The sequence below is a fragment of the Mirounga angustirostris genome, unplaced genomic scaffold (assembly GCF_029215605.1).
Source record: "Mirounga angustirostris isolate CCGP_5_RB_7025 unplaced genomic scaffold, mMirAng1.0.hap1 SCAF_13, whole genome shotgun sequence".
In the NCBI taxonomy this organism is placed as follows: domain Eukaryota; kingdom Metazoa; phylum Chordata; class Mammalia; order Carnivora; family Phocidae; genus Mirounga; species Mirounga angustirostris.
In genome coordinates this window covers 3,208,583-3,226,329 of record NW_026991721.1, presented here as the reverse complement: position 1 = coordinate 3,226,329, position 17,747 = coordinate 3,208,583, and the positions used below count along the sequence as shown (strand labels likewise).

General features: G+C 52.6%; 1 protein-coding gene across 1 annotated transcript in view; it reads right to left on the bottom strand.

The window, feature by feature from the left end:
* SHANK2 (SH3 and multiple ankyrin repeat domains 2) overlaps nt 1-17,747 on the bottom strand; it is a 500,779-nt gene that overhangs the window by 21,736 nt on the left and 461,296 nt on the right. The window contains exons 18-19 of the mRNA XM_064576041.1: nt 5,509-5,644; nt 4,863-4,943 (exon numbers count right to left, since the gene is read on the bottom strand). Of these exons, the coding sequence (XP_064432111.1) occupies nt 4,863-4,943; nt 5,509-5,644 (217 nt within the window). The remainder of the gene's footprint in view (nt 1-4,862; nt 4,944-5,508; nt 5,645-17,747) is intronic.

The window sequence follows — 17,747 nt, the reverse complement described above, 5'->3', positions numbered from 1 at the left end:
CTTCCCCAAGGGCCTGGGTCCCCTCCTGGCTCCGGTCTCAGAGGGAGCCTGCCCGCCTGACTCAGGACCACTCAGGCCCCGTCTCTGAGGGCTTGTTTATCAGAACACGAGCCATGGCTGCGAGGCTCTAAGGATTATTGTTTTTATTTACGAAGGCCAGGGTTTGGGTCTCTATTCGGGGGCTCCAGATGAAAAGGATTAGTGAGTCCAGCCCCCTGCAGTCCTAAAGTGAAATACTCTGTGGCTAAAAACAATCCCGCAGACACATCAGGAAACTGGCAAATCTTAAAAAACCAGCTAGTAGAGAGTTGATGTGGGGGCCCAGAAGGAGCCGTGTATTTTAATTTTCTAAGCAAACTTGCGGTCTGTTTAGAGGACAGGGGTGATGCTCACTGTCCATCAAGTGCAAGCTTCCTGGCGAGGGGACGAGCGCGCTCTAGGTGGGGGGTGGCGGATTTGGCAGCATGGTGAGGTCGCCCGTGGGAAGCAGAGCAGGGAGTCCCCGCCGCCCTGCCCAGGAGCACACCCTTGGCTGCAGGCAGGCTTCAACACGCGTCATCCAGTGTGCCCCAAGGCCTCCTGCTGCAGAAACCCATGCCCCACCAGCCAGACCTCGGGGTGAGACCCTGGGCAGGAGTTCCTCCCCAAGACGAAAACACAACCACCACCAGCCGCAGGGGCTGGGAGCAACGGCTGTGGCCAGCTGGGCCCCCGCTGGCTCAGTCTCCCCAGGAGGCAGGGAGGCGTGGGGACTGCCGCTCTGAGCCCAGCGGGCTGTTGTTAGCCCGAGGGCCTGCCGGAGTCCCCCGCCTTCCAAGGGACGGGCCTGCGGGTGTAGCCAGAGGCACCAGCAGGCCGGGAGGCCGCGGTGAGGCCGGTCCCACCACCCGGTCTGGTTTGCACCCTGAGCTGCCCAGGGATGGGGGCTCTCCTGGTGGCCTGTTCATCCTTGTGCCCACGAGCACACTTGTCTGGGGACGAGGGCAGGTCCTGGAAACACCGGAGGACAAAAGTAAGGGGTTCTCGAGACGAGGAGCTGGAAACTGCCTGCAGCCAAAGCAGACGTCAGCCTGGAGGGGCCAGGGCTGGGGGTTTCTCACTGCCGCGACAGTTTCCTGGAACTGAAGTTTATTCTCCATCAGTCTGGAAGCCAGAATCCCCAAATCAAGGTGTCGGCAGGGTGGTTCCTCCTGGAGGCTCCGAGGGAGGATCCTTCTCGCCTCTTCGGGGTTCCGGGACTCCAAGCGTTCATTCCTGGCCCCTCCAACCTCTGCCTCTGTGGCCTCCTGTGTGTGTGTGTGAATCTACCTCTCCTGTGAGGTCACGGTCATTGGGTCAGGGCCGCCTCATCCTGAGTACGTCGGCAAAGGCCCTGTTTCCAGATAAGATCCCTTTCATAGGTTCTAGCCGGACGTAGATTTGGGGGGACACTACTCAACCAGTATGGTGTAAAGGCCTGGTTTCCCCCTGATGCACATGGCTCCTCTGGAGTGTGGGGAATGCTTCTGAGGAGGTGAGCCCAATCACCCGGAAGAGAGGGGCGGGGGCAGTGTGGTGGGGCAGGAGCTTCTCTGTAGGTCCACCGATGTCTGATGCTCCCCGCTGCGTGAGGCCGGACTGTCCTCTCCCTCACTGCAGTGAGGGGCTGGGCCTGTCAGCCAGCATGGGCCCCTGGAGCCCTGCGCTGCACCCCATAGTTCCCTTGGGAGCTGGGTGGGTCATGGCCCCTGAGCCCTTTGGGGTCTTGTGTGCATACCAGCCCCCTGCTCTGGCCAGGGTCAGGAAATAGGAGGGAGGGGCACTCAATCTCGAATTGCGTCCAGTCTTCTCAGCTGTTCAAAGCAAGGAGGGTCCCTTGCCTGTCCTCTGTGTCGATTCTGCTCTGGGCCATGATGGCCACAGGACTGTGACTTGTCTTTTCCCGCAGTCCGGAGTGTCTGGCTGCTGGAGGCGCCCCTGAGGGAGGAGGGTGAGTGGATGGGGCCTGAGGGGTGCAGGCCAGGGGCACGCCCTGGACAGGGGACTTCCTTGGCCAGCTCTGTTGCGCAGTGCAGCTCCTGGGAGCTGGCGCTGGGAGGCCTTCCTCAGGACGGCGTGGCACACAGTGGGGCGGTGGCCTTGGATCATGGGGCACTCGGGGACAGATGCAGTTCCGGGAAGCTTTCTGTGTCCTGGGCACCCACCACATGGGCTGACACAGTGACCGATCCTGGAAAGGCCACTGGGAGTTTCCCAGGCAGCCCCTGGGGGTGGGGGGTGGAGGCCGCGGAGGGGAGAAAGGAGGCGCTCCGTCTTGGCGCTCCAGGACCCATGATCCTGCCCCCAGATGTTGCCTCGTTGGATTCTAAGACCCACCCCTCGATTTCAGCATTCAGAATACCGCCTTGTGTCTTTGCCTCAGTGCCGAAGGTCACGTGATAGGGTCCACTCTGCGCTCTCCCCCACCCCCAAAAGCAGTTTTGAAGTTCTTATGCTTCTTTCAGTTGTTGAGGTTAGTTGTTTCTAGCAGCGAGGTGAGAAATGCCCTAAAATGTGGATGCTGGGGAAGGAGGGGCCTGAGTCCATCAGGGCCCTCGTGGGGCAGGTGTCTCTGCTGTTCACAGCACGGCGACCGCCCCTACCCCATGCCTGTCGGCTCCCTCCTCCCCACCAGCTCAAGCACAGAAGGCACGGTGCAGCCCTCTGGGAGAGCCAGGGGCTTTCCGGGAGCTCAAGGGGGGCGGCCCCTGTCCCACCCCTGGCGATGGCGGCCAGCAGTCAGGGGTCCAGCCCTCCATCCAGTGCCAGGGGCTCTGCTGGCCTGCACCCCGACCACCTGCTGCGTGTGGCCGTGGCCCGGACACAGCATAGAGGCTGCCGGCTGGTAGGGCAGGCCCGGCCGTGATAGCCTGAGGGTCCCACAGCCTTCATAGTCATGATGATGAGGACACAGCTCTGGGGGGAATGCACAACACGCTGTGGGGACAGGAACCACAATGGGAGAAGTGAAGCAGACGGGACAGACTGAAACAGGACGTGGTCCGGAGCTGGGCCCCTCCGGAGGCCCCGGCACGGGGAGGAGACAATGCAAGGTCACGGCATCTAGACGCCACGCTGACAGCCACAGAGGGGTTCTCTTCCAGAGGGTGTGTGGGCGGGGGCTGGGGACAGACACTGGGCTCGCCCCTTACCCTTCTTCTTCCGGATGGAGGCTTGCAAACAGAAAGGGGAGCGTGAGTCTGGAGATGGCAGCGCTCCTCCATGGCCTGGCTCGGGGGCTGGAAAGCCTCACCCTCACCCGCAGCTCACGGTGGGGCGGGGCAGGGGGGAGCGGCAGACACGGGAGGCCAGGGTGTCTAGAGAGCTGCATTTATGGCTTTCCCAGGAACCCGGGGACGGGGTGACCTTCTCTGTCTGACACGCCCTGCTGGTAAACCTGCTTCCGGGCTATGGATGAGGCACTGTCCCAGGGCGTCCTTCCTACTGAGCTCCCTGCCCCTGCCCCTCCAGCACTGTGCCAACGTGGCAGGTGAGTGAGAATGGGAGCAGATGGCAGGAGGAGCCCCACGACCCCGCACGGGGGGAGAAAGGCCACGAGACACCATGGCCCCTTGGAGAAGGCAGGGTGGCACGTGCTGTCTGGTTTTAACGGATGGGCAACGGTTCTGTTGTCATCCCCACCGGTGCAGGCCAGGTGTGGGGGGATGGTCAGGCTTTCCTGGGGGCCAGAAGAAGCGGGGCTTGTGGGGAGCTACCCGTTCTCGGCAGGAGGCGGGCAGCACCATGGCAGGGGTGCTGATTTCTAGAAGGCTAGCCTCAGTGACCGGTGAGGGGTGCTAGCTGGGAGGCCGCTGGGGCCTGGGGTAGGACCGTCTGGCTGTAGCACTGCACCCACCGTGGATGGAGGAGATCCCCCCCGCCCCCTCAACCGAGAATGCTGCAAAGAAGAAGGGCTGCTCTGCCCTTTCCGGGGGGAGGGTCCAAAAGGTCTCCCCGTGAAGGCTGGGATCAGGTGGGAGTGAAGTCCTGTTCCACGCCAGTGAGGGGTGCTCAGACGTCACCCCGCGGGGCCAGCCGGGCCCGAGGGACAGGTTCCCTACACAGGTGCACTGATGCTCACCCTCTAGCACCTAGCGAGGCCCTCTCTGCATGCTCTGCAGAGTGAGCCCGTCAGCCCACTCGCCACTTCCGTGTGGTCAGAGCCAGCCTCCTTCCAAATGTGTCCCTGGGCTCCATGGTGACGCCCAGGCACGACATTTAAGCAGCATCTGGGCGGCCCACACCAGCTCCAGGGTCCTCCCTCTCCCGGCAGCCACCAGTGCCACTGGACCCAGGGCCCACGAGGCTCTGCACGCCCTTCCCTGTCTATCCAGCCCCCCTTTTCCTTGCAGACCTAGAACACGCCAGGAGCTCCCTACCCCTGGTGTGCAGCCTGCCAGGCCTGCCAGCCCCACCGCTGTCTACGCCAAACCCCAGGGATGCAGCTTTCTGGTCTGAGCCGTGCGTGGAGCACCAGTGAGGCAGATTTCGGGGGGGCCTAGGCAGCAGGGGGGCTGTTTGGGGGACACTGTGGGGCAGCTTACCTTTATCCACTAGTGAGAGGCCCAAAAATTCAAAACAAAACAATGTTAGATGAGCCGAAAAGAGTAAAAGGCAAAACTAGTAACCACCCCCGAAGCCAGCAGGATTCCCACGAAGATGCCAACGTGGGAGCCGCCCGCACACAGGGACCTGACGCCATTCCCGGGTGTCAGGGGCAGGGACCGGGGCAAGCAAGCGAGCAAAGGCCATGCACGGCCTGAGGCTGCGCAGAGGCCGGTCCCACTGCGTCCCAGGTGCTGGCAACAGCGTGGGGCTGGGCGGGCCAGACAGGCGACTCTTACCGAGCTCCTCCAGCTCCGAGGTCATGGACTTGGAGCGCAGGGTGAGGGCCGTGGTTGGAGCTCGCTTGGGAGGCGGGGGAGCTTGAGGGGCAGACGGGAGAGACAGGTGTGAGAACCCGGCCAGGATGCTGCCCGCCCCACCCCCACGCTTCCCGCACAACCTGGGAGCCAGCAGCCCCGAGCCTGCAGGGAAGGCGGGCAGGCGGGCGTCCCCCCGAGGAGGGGAAGCAGCAGCGGTCACCCACGGAGGCTGCACGGGGCCGGGATGGGGCGGGACCCCCCTGCCTGAGTGAACGCAAGTCTGCGGAGGGGAGGCCGGTCCAGCTCTAACGGCGCTGTGCCTGCCGGGGCCTGATGGGACTAACAGTCCCGGCAGCCCTGCAGCCCCTCCCTGGCCGCCCCCCCATCACAGCAAGGACATGGGCCTCGCACGTGTCCCGTGGCCCCCCAGGCCCCGGGCTGCTGAGCACAGCCTTGCCTGCTGCCGTCTCTGTCCAGTGGGCAAGCCCACAGTCCTCGCTCAGCCTCCCTTGTGGCTTCTTTCCCTCCTCTTGGAGGGCCCGCCCCCAGCGGGAGGAGATGTGGGGACGCCTGAGTGTGTCCAAGCACAGGAGGCTGGAGAGCAGGGGCGGGGCGGGGCGGGCACCTTTCTTCCTGGCGGTGTCGTCCGGGTCGAGATTCCTGGTCACCGTGACCACCTTGAGGACGAGGTGGTTCCCTCCCTGGCGGATCATGTTCACCACCTGCCGATGGCCGACTTTGACGACGTTCTCGTTGTTCACCTGCAGGAAGACAGGGGCTGTGGGTGAGGGGCCTCGTGGGCCGAAGGGAACAGCGCCTCCCCCCCACCCCCCGCTCTGGGGCAGTAGCAGCCCCCCCTCCTGACGGACGGATGGACGGACGGACGGCCAGCAGGCTGACAGCATGAAACCACTGTGGCTTTGGAACCAAAGGTGCTTTTGGGGGGACCAGAGGGAGGCCGCTGTGGGGGCTGCAGACCACCTGACCGCAGCCAGGGGCCCATCGCGCCGTGCGGGGCAGTTTCCAGCGGCTGGGTGGCCAGGACGGACTCTCGTCTCACCCGAGGGCACTGAGGTGCTCACTCTGGCAGGCCTCGGGGAAAGCTCCTGGCCGCCAGCCATGTGCAAAAAGCCAGACGGGAGATTTCCAGGGTCCCGGGGTGTGGCCCTACTGCTTTCCATTTTCACACTTAAGAGGAAACACTAATTGTTTCTCACATATTTTGGGAACACACATCACACTAAAATGGCCCATTTCCTCCGGGTGCTCCCTCCCTCCTCCTCTCCTGTCGGGGAGGCTGGAAAAGGCATAAAAGCTTGGCTGACAAGGCGCTAAGGGCCACGGTCCCCGCCCTGCTCATCCAGGGACCCCAGATGAGGCCCCCATTGTGGCCACTCTGGTGTTCGCTGAGCTCCTGGCCATGGCCTGCCCCTTGACTTCTGTCTGTCCCCATGGCATTGGCAGGCAGAGGCGGGACTGAACGCCCCTGGAGCTAGGCCCAGAGGCAGACCTGCTTTGTCTGCTCCAATCACCACTGCCGGCCAGGGAATGAAGACAAGGGTGGACCGGGTGAGAGCACAGAAAGAGGGGGGATCTTGGGTGTTTGGGCTCCACACCTCCAGCCCGCTGAACTGGACCTCTCCTGGGGGCGCTGTGGTACCTGCCGTCCCCACAAGCATCCAGGATGAGCGCCAGGCACGGAGGGGTGGCAGAGGGGGCAAACCCACAGATGGCGGAGTTCATGACCACCCTGTGCACTGTCCTCCAAGAAAGAAAAGCCCCCGACTGCAAAAAACAAGTGAGAAGAACCCGATACCCCCCCCCCCCCGATGTCTCCATGTTGCCATACTTGCTCCTGCTGTGGATTCCCTAAAAACCTTTCAAGTGCAAGGTCGCCTCAAGCAGAGATGTTATCAGGCTTGGTGACTTCTCACTGTCCTCATACGCATGCAACCAGGTCTGCACACCAACGGCGGGCACACTTCCCAGAGAGCCTCGGAGCGCCTGGCAGGGGGACTCGGCTGGGGGGGGGGGCACACTGCAGCTCTTCTGGGCCTCCTGTACGTGCCCCAGAGAAGTGACTGTTGCTCATTCATTCACTCACCCACCACTCTTGCTCAGAGCACCCACTAAAAGCCAGGACATAAGAGGTGATCCTGGTGGGTGGTCTGTCCCTGCCCCCTCATGGGGGGTTGACCACACACAGGTCAGTGAACAAGTGTGACTCCAGCTGTGCTGAGTGCCACCTGAGACAACAGGTCCGGGCAGGAGGGGATGGGGGGCCCGGGCCCAGGCACGGGCTGAGGGAGCCTCTCTGCAGGAGGATGGGTGCCCGCAGTGCTCCAGGCCCTGCCTCCTTCCACCTGCAGGGAAGCATCTTTGCCTTCGGCAGTCCTATCTGGAAAACCCCAGGTGTTCCTCCTCAGGCTGGGCACCCCAAGGTGGGAACTGCACTCCCAGCTGCCTCTGCTTCCCAGTGAGGACAAGTGTGGCACTTGCTCCGGGACAAAAGGACCAGCTTCTCAAGCCTGCTCTGACTGTGGCCCCTCATGCCCTCCTTTCCCCCGTGCATCCTCCCCTCAACCAGCCCCATCTTAAGTTCCCACCCTGCTTTGGATGGAGTCCATCCCCCAGAGTGAGAAACATACCAAGGTCAGAGCCACGGGCTGTGTGGCTCTGGGCTTTTGTGGACAGGTGCACAGCTGAGCACTCTGACAGCGAGAGCACAGGGGTGCCAAGTGCATGTGCTGTGATGCCTACAAATTCCCTCCTGTCAGAAGCGCAGGCAGAGGCACAAGGCAGCACTGCTCAACTTGGAACCCACAAGACCAGGCCCAAAGGCAGGACGGGACACTCAGCTACATTCTACTTTCCAGCACAGGGCGCCCAGAAGAGCAAGAGCAGAGCCCTGCTTTAGAATTTCCCAGCCTTTAAACAAACTCAAAATTCAGTTTATCCCACAATGGGACTTTGGAACCAGCTACCGGCCCTAAAACAGATGCTCTGAACTGCATGTGTGGTGACAGGAGCCTCAGAGACCGAGCAGGTGAAATGCTTGCTGCTTCCTCAGATGCCCGGTTTGGCATGTTGAGCTTCTACGGGGTTCCGGTGTGCCTCAAAGTACCTGGGCCTGCAATTCTGGCACGCTGCCACCAGGAGGAGGTATGTGCCACGATCACCTGCCACATTTGTAGAACGTTAACGCAAATCTGGAGGCTCCTGGGATTACAGCCTCGAAGAAGAAAGAAATGGATTGTAAGTCACGGATCCAGTTAACGGCAGGGCAGAGTAGCATGTCTCTCCCTTCGTTGTTCTTATATACAGACATGGAGTCACCTAAGGAGGAAGCACACCATGGCCACATCCAAGTGGAGGGCAAGAACCCAAGACTGTCATCCACCACGGTTCAGAGAACTGTGAAGAACAGGAAGACAGGCCTTCTGTACTTTTGTCCTTTTCTAAACCGTCCTCTTCTTCCACTCAAATGGTTATTCCGATATAAGACTCACATGTACACACAGTTTAAAGAGACCGAGAGCTACAAGGCTTGTTACAAAACCCAGAGGACCCACCACCCGGGTCCCACTTCTCACTCCCAAAGCCTTCAGCTCATTCTTTCTAATCTATCCCTGTGTCTCTAAACATGCTTATGAAGTTCCTACTTGATGTTTACGTTTCAGATGTCGTCTGCTGACACACCACAATGGCAAATGATGACTTCCCTTGGGGTACTGAATGGCAGCACAGTTGGCAGTTGGGGACCAATTAATTCTCTGTTGCGTGTGTATGAGCGTGTTGAGCAGCATCCCTGGATTCTACATGCTACCTGCAAGCAACATCCCCTTCCTCCCAAATGTGACAACTGAGTGTGTTTCCAGACATCACCAAATGTCCACTGGGAGGTCAGAGTCGCCCTCGGTTGAGAACCACTAATTCAGGTCTTTTCTCTCATTCCCCCCCTCCCCTTCCCCAGGACTTCCACTCTCAGGTTACAGTTCTGTCATAATTCCAACTAGATCGACACTCGGGATGTACATCACGACTGTGTAATATCTATTCATAGCTAAGCCATATAGTATATCATGATTACTTTGTCTTTTCCCATACATTATGTTTTCCCTGGGGCGAAATCATTTTCTATTGTTTGTGTGTTGGTTTAATTTTCTATGTACTTAACAGTAATTCCAATCCAAACACTTCCTAAATAAGTAAATCTCTTTTCAAAATCTTCAAATATGTTGGGTATTTTGCTAAGTTTATCTTCTTGAAGAAATTGCTCCCAAAGACTTCTGCTCTTCTCGGCACAATGTGGATTCGGTGTTCTCTATGCCTGTGTCCCCAGGATTCCTTTCAATTTGGTCTTGTGTTGGGGTCATCTGAATCCCAGACCCCCTGGATATATTGATTGTTACTTGGTATAAAGCCTCATTTTTGGTAAAGGACATTCTCTAGTTGCTTCCCAATGAAGGGAATTTGGGAGAGGGTTTTTTTTTTTTTGAGACATTGTTTATTGAAAAATGGCTTTTTAAAAAAGATTTATTTATTTGAGAGAGAGTGAACAAGTGTGAGGAAAGAGAGAGAGAGAATCTTAAGGAGACTCCACACCCAGTGTGGAGCCCAATGTGAGGCTTGATCTCATGACCCTGAGATCATGACCTGAGCTGAAACCAAGAGTCAGACGCTTAACTGACTGAGCCACCCAGGTGCCCTGAAAATGGCTTTATCTGCACACTTAGCTGGGAATCTAACTGGGTACAAAATTAGAGGTTGGAGGGTAAGGTAAAGAAAGCTCCTAAGACCATGTCCTCTGTAGGTAATACAAAGTCTGGACAAAAAGTCCCCTTACCCCCAAACTCAAACAAACAAGAATGACTCCCTGAAAGCTCTGGGATGTGAACTGAGGTAGGCAGATTTTGGATGGGAGTGGAAAATTGGAAGCTTTGGGCCATGGGCAGAGTGTGATGTGGGTCACCTGAAGCTCTGATGAAAAACTGCAGCCTTTCTTTTTTCTTTCTTTTTTTTTTTTTTTTTTAAGATTTTATTTATTTATTTGACAGAGAGAGACACAGCGAGAGAGGGAACACAAGCAGGGGGAGTGGGAGAGGGAGAAGCAGGCTTCCCGCTGAGCAGGGAGCCCGATCCCAGGACTCTGGGATCATGACCTGAGCTGAAGGCAGACGCTTAACAACTGAGCCACCCAGGTGCCCCAACTGCAGCCTTTCTGGCTTGAGAAATCAGAGGACAGAATGTGGGGTGGCCACACCTGCCAAAGTGAGGGGAGAATCCCAGAAAAGAGCGAGCCAGAGAATGGCAGCTCCATGTTCTGTGTGTAAACTTTCTCCAGATCTCTGATGGATGTATGAACTGTGCTTGCACAGGCCTGACCAACAAAGCTTGTAGATGAGGCTAAAGTGCCTGAACCTAAATTTGAGCTGCTGCTACTGCAGGCTAGACACTTTGCAGTTTGAGACTAACCAAGGTAATTACCAGCTAAAATGCAAACATCAACACTCATTCAAGGAATGTAACAGAATCCAGACTGTCACAGCATAATCTTCACAATATTCAGGATACAGTGAAAACCTACTTGATGAACCCAGACATGACTAAGAGGTTGGAATTATCAGACAAGGACTTTAAGCAGCTATTAGAACAATACTCATCTCAGTATAGGAAAATACACTCATATTGCATAAAAGGTAGGAAATATCACCAAAGAAATAAAAAAAATGTAAAAAGAAGTGAGAATATTAAAACTGAAAAATACAATGTAAGTTAAAAAATGCACTGGATGGGCTTAATAGTGAGATGGATATGGCAAAGAGTGACCTTGAAAAAGCATCAACAGAATTTATCCAATATGAAGAGAGATTCTGTCCACTTTCAAAAGTGGACAGAATCTTAAGGACTTGTGGGACAATGTCAAAAGGTCTAATATTTCGAGTCCTAGAAGGGGAAAAAATTGGAATCCCAGGACAAAGAAAATGAGTCAAAAAAAATATTTTTAAAAAATGATGGCTGAAAATTTTCCCAATCAGGTGAAGGACATAAATTTACAGATTTAAGAAACTCAGTGAAGGTGTGCCTGGTGGCTCAGTCGGTTAAGCGTCTGCCTTGGCTCAGGTAATGATCCTGGGGTCCGGGGATCAAGACCTGCATCAGGTTCCCTGCTCAGCGGGGGAGCCTCCTTCTCCCTTTGCTGCCCCCTCCCGTCTCTAATTCTCTCAAATAAATAAAATCTTAAAAAAAAAAAAAAAGTGAATCCCAAACAGGATAAATAAAAAGAATATCTCACCCAGGCACATTATAGTCAATCTGGTGAGAGCCAAAGGTAAAATGAGGAAATCTTCAAGCAGCCAGAGAAGCATGACACATTCCTTAAAGAAGAACAATGATTTCAATGACCGTGAACTTCACATCAGAAACCACAAGGCAGGACTGTGGATCATTTTTAAACTGTGTAAATAAAATAACTGCCAACCTAGAATTCTATATCCAGTGAACATATCTTTAAAGAATGAGGGCAAAATAAAACATCTACAGATAAATGAAAACCATGAGAATTTGTTGCCAGCAGACCTGCTGTTAAAGGCAGTTCTTCAAGCTGGAGGGGAATGACACTAGATCTTAGAGGCATGAGGGTATCAGAAGTGGTAAATACATAGTTAAAACACTAAAGATGATTTTCCCTCTTATTTAAAAAATAGTTGTGACTGAGGCAAAAATAATACCGTCTTGTGGGGCTTACGACGGCAGGAGATGTGACGCCTGTGACACCGTAGAGTACATGAAGGCAGGAGTGAGGCAGACACACCTACTTGGTTGCAAGGTTGTTGTATTTCCTGTGAACTGTGCAGTATGAATTCTAAGTGCACTGAAAAGTGAAGGATGTACACTGTAATCCCAGAGCCCACCACTAAAAAGAACATAAAGTATGGCAAAAAGCCAGTATATTAAAATAGAGTTTTTTTTTTTAAGGTTATTTATTTATTTATTTGACAGAGAGAGAGACAGCGAGAGAGGGAACACAAGCAGGGGGAGTGGGAGAGGGAGAAGCAGGCTTTCCGCTGAGCAGGGAGCCTGATGCGGGGCTTGATCCCAGGACCCTGGGATCATGACCTGAGCTGAAGACAGACGCTTAATGACTGAGCCACCCAGGTACCCCTAAAATGGATTTCTAAAAGTAGTCAAATAGGGGCACCTGGGTGGCTCAGTAAGTTAAGTGTCTACCTTAAGCTCAGGTCATGATCTCAGGGTCCTGGGATCGAGCCCCATGTTGGGCTCCCTGCTCAGCAAGGAGTCTGCTTCTCCCTCTGCCCGTCCCCCCTGCTCTCTCTCGCTCGCTCTCTCTCTCTCTCTGAAATAAATAAATACATCTTAAAAAAAATAAAAGTAGTCAAATAGTCCAAGAAAAGCAGACAGGGGGGAGCAGAGGAAGAGAGAACAGATAAACAAACTGGTGGGCCTACACTGAAGGGCACCAATAATTGCATTAAATGTTAATGGGCTAAAACTCCAGGTAAAAGGCAGATATTATAAAAATGGATTACAGAGAACTATCTAATATGCTGTGTGTGCCCTTTAGGTACAAAGACACAGAGAGGTTAAAAGCAAATGAACAGGGCGCCTGGGTGGCTCAGTTGGTTAAGCGACTGCCTTCGGCTCAGGTCATGATCCTGGAGTCCCGGGATCGAGTCCCGCATCGGGCTCCCTGCTCAGCAGGGAGTCTGCTTCTCCCTCTGACCTTCCTCCTTCTCATGCTCTCTGTCTCTCATTCTCTCTCTCTCAAATAAATAAATAAAATCTTAAAAAAAAAAAAAAAGCAAATGAACACAAGGTTTCCCATGGATGGAACGCCTATATTAATATCACACAAGAGAGACTTCAACTACTTTGAATAACAGTTTGGCAATTCCTCAAAAAGTTCAACACAGAGATACGAGATATGAGATGACCCCAAAACTCCACTCTCAGGTATATTTCCAAGAGAACTGAAGACATGCTCACACAAGTACCTGCACATAAAATTTCATGGCGCTACTCCCAGCAGCAAAGAGACGGGGATGGGGGATGAGGAATGACTGTCAATGGGCCTGAGATCTCTTTCTGTGACAAAATGTTCTAAAATTAGACTGTGTTCATGGTTGCAAAATTCTGTGAATATACTAAAATCCACCACAGTGGGCTCCCTAGGTGGTTGAATTTTATGGATATGAATTATATCTCAATAAAGCTGTTATTTAAAAATAGACTCCAGGAAAAGAGTATTACCAGAAACAAAGAGGGATGCTTCATAATGCTACAAGAGGTAATTCATAACGAGGACATAACAGTCATAAACATTTATGCATCTGCTCACAGGGCTTCAGTTTCCTGAAGCAAAGTTTGATGGAATAAAAGAGAGAAATGGGCATCTCTGCAAATACAGCAGGACACTGAATACCCCTTTGTATTCAGCTGGACAAGAAAATCTGTAGAGACATAGATGATCTGAACAAACATCTTGAACCAATTGATATTTATGGAATAGTAACTATATTCCCTGGGCCACACAGGTCTAGTTTGGAAGGAATTTTGCTTCAGGAGTTTGAAGGGTATGCTTCACTTACTTTAGTTTCCAGGTTTGTTCCGGAGGGATCTGGGACCTGATCATGTTCATAGAACCTGCATCTGCTCCCTGCTGCACCTCCCCCCCCCCGCCAAGGCTGGAGAGCCCTGCAAGGTCGCCTCTCTACTCCGGGCTGTCTGAGGTATGCTGACGTGTGTGGCTCTGCCCTCACCTCCCACGCTGGGTCCCTGGGCGGTGGGGGGTGGGAGGCGCTCTTCCACTGGTACACTCATGCTCTTCCGTTCCGGAATGCTTCCTTCAACTAAGTCTTGGCCATTCATTCCCTTGCTTTCCCTTTCTCTTTGAGGCAGTCTTATTCCTTCTGGACAGGTCCTCCAATTTAATTATCTTTTTTCTTTAATTTCCCACATCTTTTCTGGGAGATTCCTGTCGGTTTTATCTTGTAGTCTACCTGTCAGAGTTTTCATATCTGCTATAGTATTTTTTTTTTTAAAGATTTTATTTATTTATTTGAGACACAGAGATAGAGAGAGAGAGCATGAGCAGGGAGAGAGGCAGAGAGAGAGGGAAAAGCAGACTCCCCACTAAGCCAGGAGCCAGATGTGGGGCTCGATCCCAGGACCCTGGGATCATGACCTGAGCCGAAGGCAGACGCTTAACCATCTGAGCCACCCAGGCGCCTCTGCTGTAGTATTTTTAAATTCAAGAGGTCTGATTTTGTTTTGTGAATGTGACTTTAAAAAGGAATATTTTTTGTTCTAACTTCAAGGATGCAATATCTCCTCTTATCTCACTGAGCAAACTCATAATACCTTTTCATACTCCTATTCTCCCTGCATGGTCTGTGTCCTTCATCTCTTCCATGGCATGTTTGTTTGGGGCTCTATCTTCCATATTAATTCTTTTTTTTTTCCCATAGGAAGCAGAAAAATGATTTATGCTAAAAGATGGCAGAGATAAGAAAGTCATCCTGAAAATACACGTCAGTATAATTCCACTGGGACACATACTCCCTGTGAACATGCTCTCCTACTGACTGTGCCCTTGGAGTCTGAGGGACTTGGGACAGTTTTTAGATACTTCATCAGTTCCCATGTTGTGGGCAGGCTGGAGTCATCTATCAGTCCCTGGGTTCCAAGGGGGAAAGCAATGTATTTCTCAGAAGAATAGCACCTTCTACGTCAGAAGAGTGCACAAACATTTTGCAGAGTCAGCATACTTTAGGTTAAGCAGGCACAGAAATCATCAAAATGTAAAAAAGGTGACAGGAATGGATACTACATTGTAGAATAAGATATTCATAAGTGGTGTGGACGTTTAAGGCAGATGATGGCCAGAAGAGGTGAGTCAAAGAAGGTGTCTGCGTTTGGAGGTGATTTTGCATCTAGAACTCAATGAGTGAGCACTGGGGAGCGGGGCTTCCTCCTCAAGCCAGTGATACTTGAGGTACCAGATGGTTCAAAGAGGGGTGGAGTCAGGCCAGAACTGCAATCAGCCAAAAGACAGTGCAGCCTCTCTCTAAGATAAATAATAAAATAAAATCTTAAAAAAAAAAAAAAGGGAGCTCCTGGGTGGCTCAGTCGGTTAAGTGTCCAACTCTTGATTTCGGCTCAGGTTATGATCTCAGAGTCGTGGGATCAAGTCCTGCGTTGGGCTCCATGCTCAGTGGGGAGTCTGCTTGAGATTCTCTCTCTCCCTCTGCCTCTCCCCCCTTTCTCTCTCAAATAAATAATAAATCTTAAAAAGAAAAAAAAAAAAGCAAAAGAGAGAGCAGTAAATGGAACAGGTCACCAGTGTGTTGATGATAACTCCCCAGGTGGGATCCTTAGGGATGAACCCGGGCACCAAGAAGCCGACGAGGGAAGGCCCCAGAACACACTCATCATGACATGGAACACTGTGAGGCCCTTCATGCCATGGGTGCCACCAGAGCTGCCGGCCCTGCCCTGCTGCCTCACTTTCTATAGTAATTCCTTCATCCGCGCACGATGCTCCCTGGCAGGCAGCGCATATTTAGGAGCAGCCCCTAAGGAGCGGATTTCTGTCCAAGTCTGTTTTGTGAATACTGACAAGCTAACTCTAAAGTTTCTATGGAGGCACAAGACCCAGAAGAGCCATGTCAGTACTGAAATCAGAAAACTGGTACTACCTGACTTTAGGACTTACTATAAAACTACAGTAGTTGGGTACTGGTGAGGGACTAGACAAATCGATCAGCAGAACAGAAGACAAAGCCCAGAAACAGACCCACACAAAAATAGTCATTCGATCTTTGACAGACAAGCAAAGGCCATTCAGTGGACAAGAGACAGACTTTTCAACAAAGGGCTGGAACAATAGGACATCCACCTGCAAAGAAAAAAAAAAAAAGAGAATCTAGACCCAGACCTTACACCCTTCACAAAAACTTAACCCCAAATGGGTCATTGACCTAAATGTGAGACACAAAACTGCAAAACTCCTAGAAGATAATGCAAGAGAGTATCTGCGTGACCCGAGTCTGGCAATGACTAACCACTGAAGAAAAAATTGGTCAGTAGGACTTCATTAAAATGAAAACCTCTGCTCTGCAAGAGACACTGTCAAAAGAACAAGAACAGCCACAGAGGGGGAGAAATTCTTTGCAAAACACAGATAATGGACTGGCATCCAAACACACAAAGAACTCTTAAAAGTCAACAATAAGGAAATAAGCAGCCCAATTAAAAAATAGGCAAAAGATCTGAACAGACACTTGCCAAAGAAGACATATAGATGGCAAATAAGCACATAAAGATTCTCCACGTCATGTATCATTAGGGAATCACAAATTAAAACGACATACCAGTGCACACCTATCAGGGTGGCCCAAATCTAGAACGCTGACGCCAAATGCTGGCAAGGATGCGGAGCACCGGGAACTCTAGCTCACTGCCAGTGGGGATGCAAGATGGCGCAGCCACTCTGGAAGATGGACCGGCCGTTTCTTACAAAACCAAACATGCTCTTACCATACAATCCAGCAACTGCACACCTTTGTATTTATCCCAAATAAGCTGAATGCCTATGTCCACACAAAAACCCGCACACAAGTGTTTATCGCGGCTTTATCCATAATTGCCAGAACTTAGACACAACCGAGGTGTCCTTCAGCAGGGGGATGGATGAACAAGTTGTGGGACATCCAGACCAAGAAATATGATTCAGTGTTCAAAAGAGCTCTCAAGCCGCAAAAAGACACAAAGGAAAGAAGCCAATGCGTCTTATTGAAAGAAGCCAACCTGAAAAGTCTCCATCCATACTGTCTGATGCCAACTACAGAAAATGCTGGAAAAGTCAAAACAGGGAGACAGTCAAGATCAGGGGCTGCCAGAGGATGCGGGAGGGAGAGATGAACAAGTGGAGCACAGAGGAATTTGAGGGCTGTGAGCCTGTCATTCTGCTAGGGCTGTCATATGGTAGTGCTAGACACATGTCCTTTGTCCAAACCCACAGACTGTACAAAGTGGAGTGAACCCTAAGGTCAGTGGTGGACTTTGCTTAATAATAACGTATCCATGCTGGTTCGTGAATTGTCCCAAATGCACTACACCAGAACAAGATGTTACGAGTAGGGGAAATGGTGGGTGGGGAGGGGTGAGGGAGTATACGGGAATTCTCTGTGCTTTTCACTCTCTTCTGTAAGTTAAAGCTCCTAACACACAATGTCTACTCATTGGAAAAGAAGCTCATTTCTACCATTTCTGTTATGGAAAAAGTCCCTCAAATATGCAAAAGCAGAGAGGCAGTTACACTGGACGACTGACCGCCGCCATCTCACCCACCAGCGCCAGCAAGGATGTGTTCGTGGTGTCCCGGTTCCTCCCTCCCCCACGCACCCCTGCCCTTGGCGGATCCTGGTGGAGGGAATTCCAGCTTCCTATCACCTTGCCTGAGGGCAGTTCAGCATGCTTTTTATTTAAAGATCCAGCCCTGTGGTAAAAACATAATAGCCACAATACCATGATCACCTCAAAAAGCAACTCGGATTGCTCGGATCGTCACATAAATGCCCTCTCGTGGCTGAGGTGGTCTCATGCCTGTGCCCGTGTGCGCAGTCGGCTTGGAGTCATGAGAGCTACCCGTCGCATCTGGCCGGCACGTCACTTATCTCATTTAATCTATGGGCTTTCTTAGCCCCTGGGGACCCACATGTTGGAGGAACAAAGATGTTGCACCCTCCCTTTTGCCCGTCACGCTCCCGTGTCCTCTGTCTTGCTGTCGGCTGGAGGTTGGAAGCTGGACCACGTTCAGGTTTGATCGGGGCAGGTGGTGCC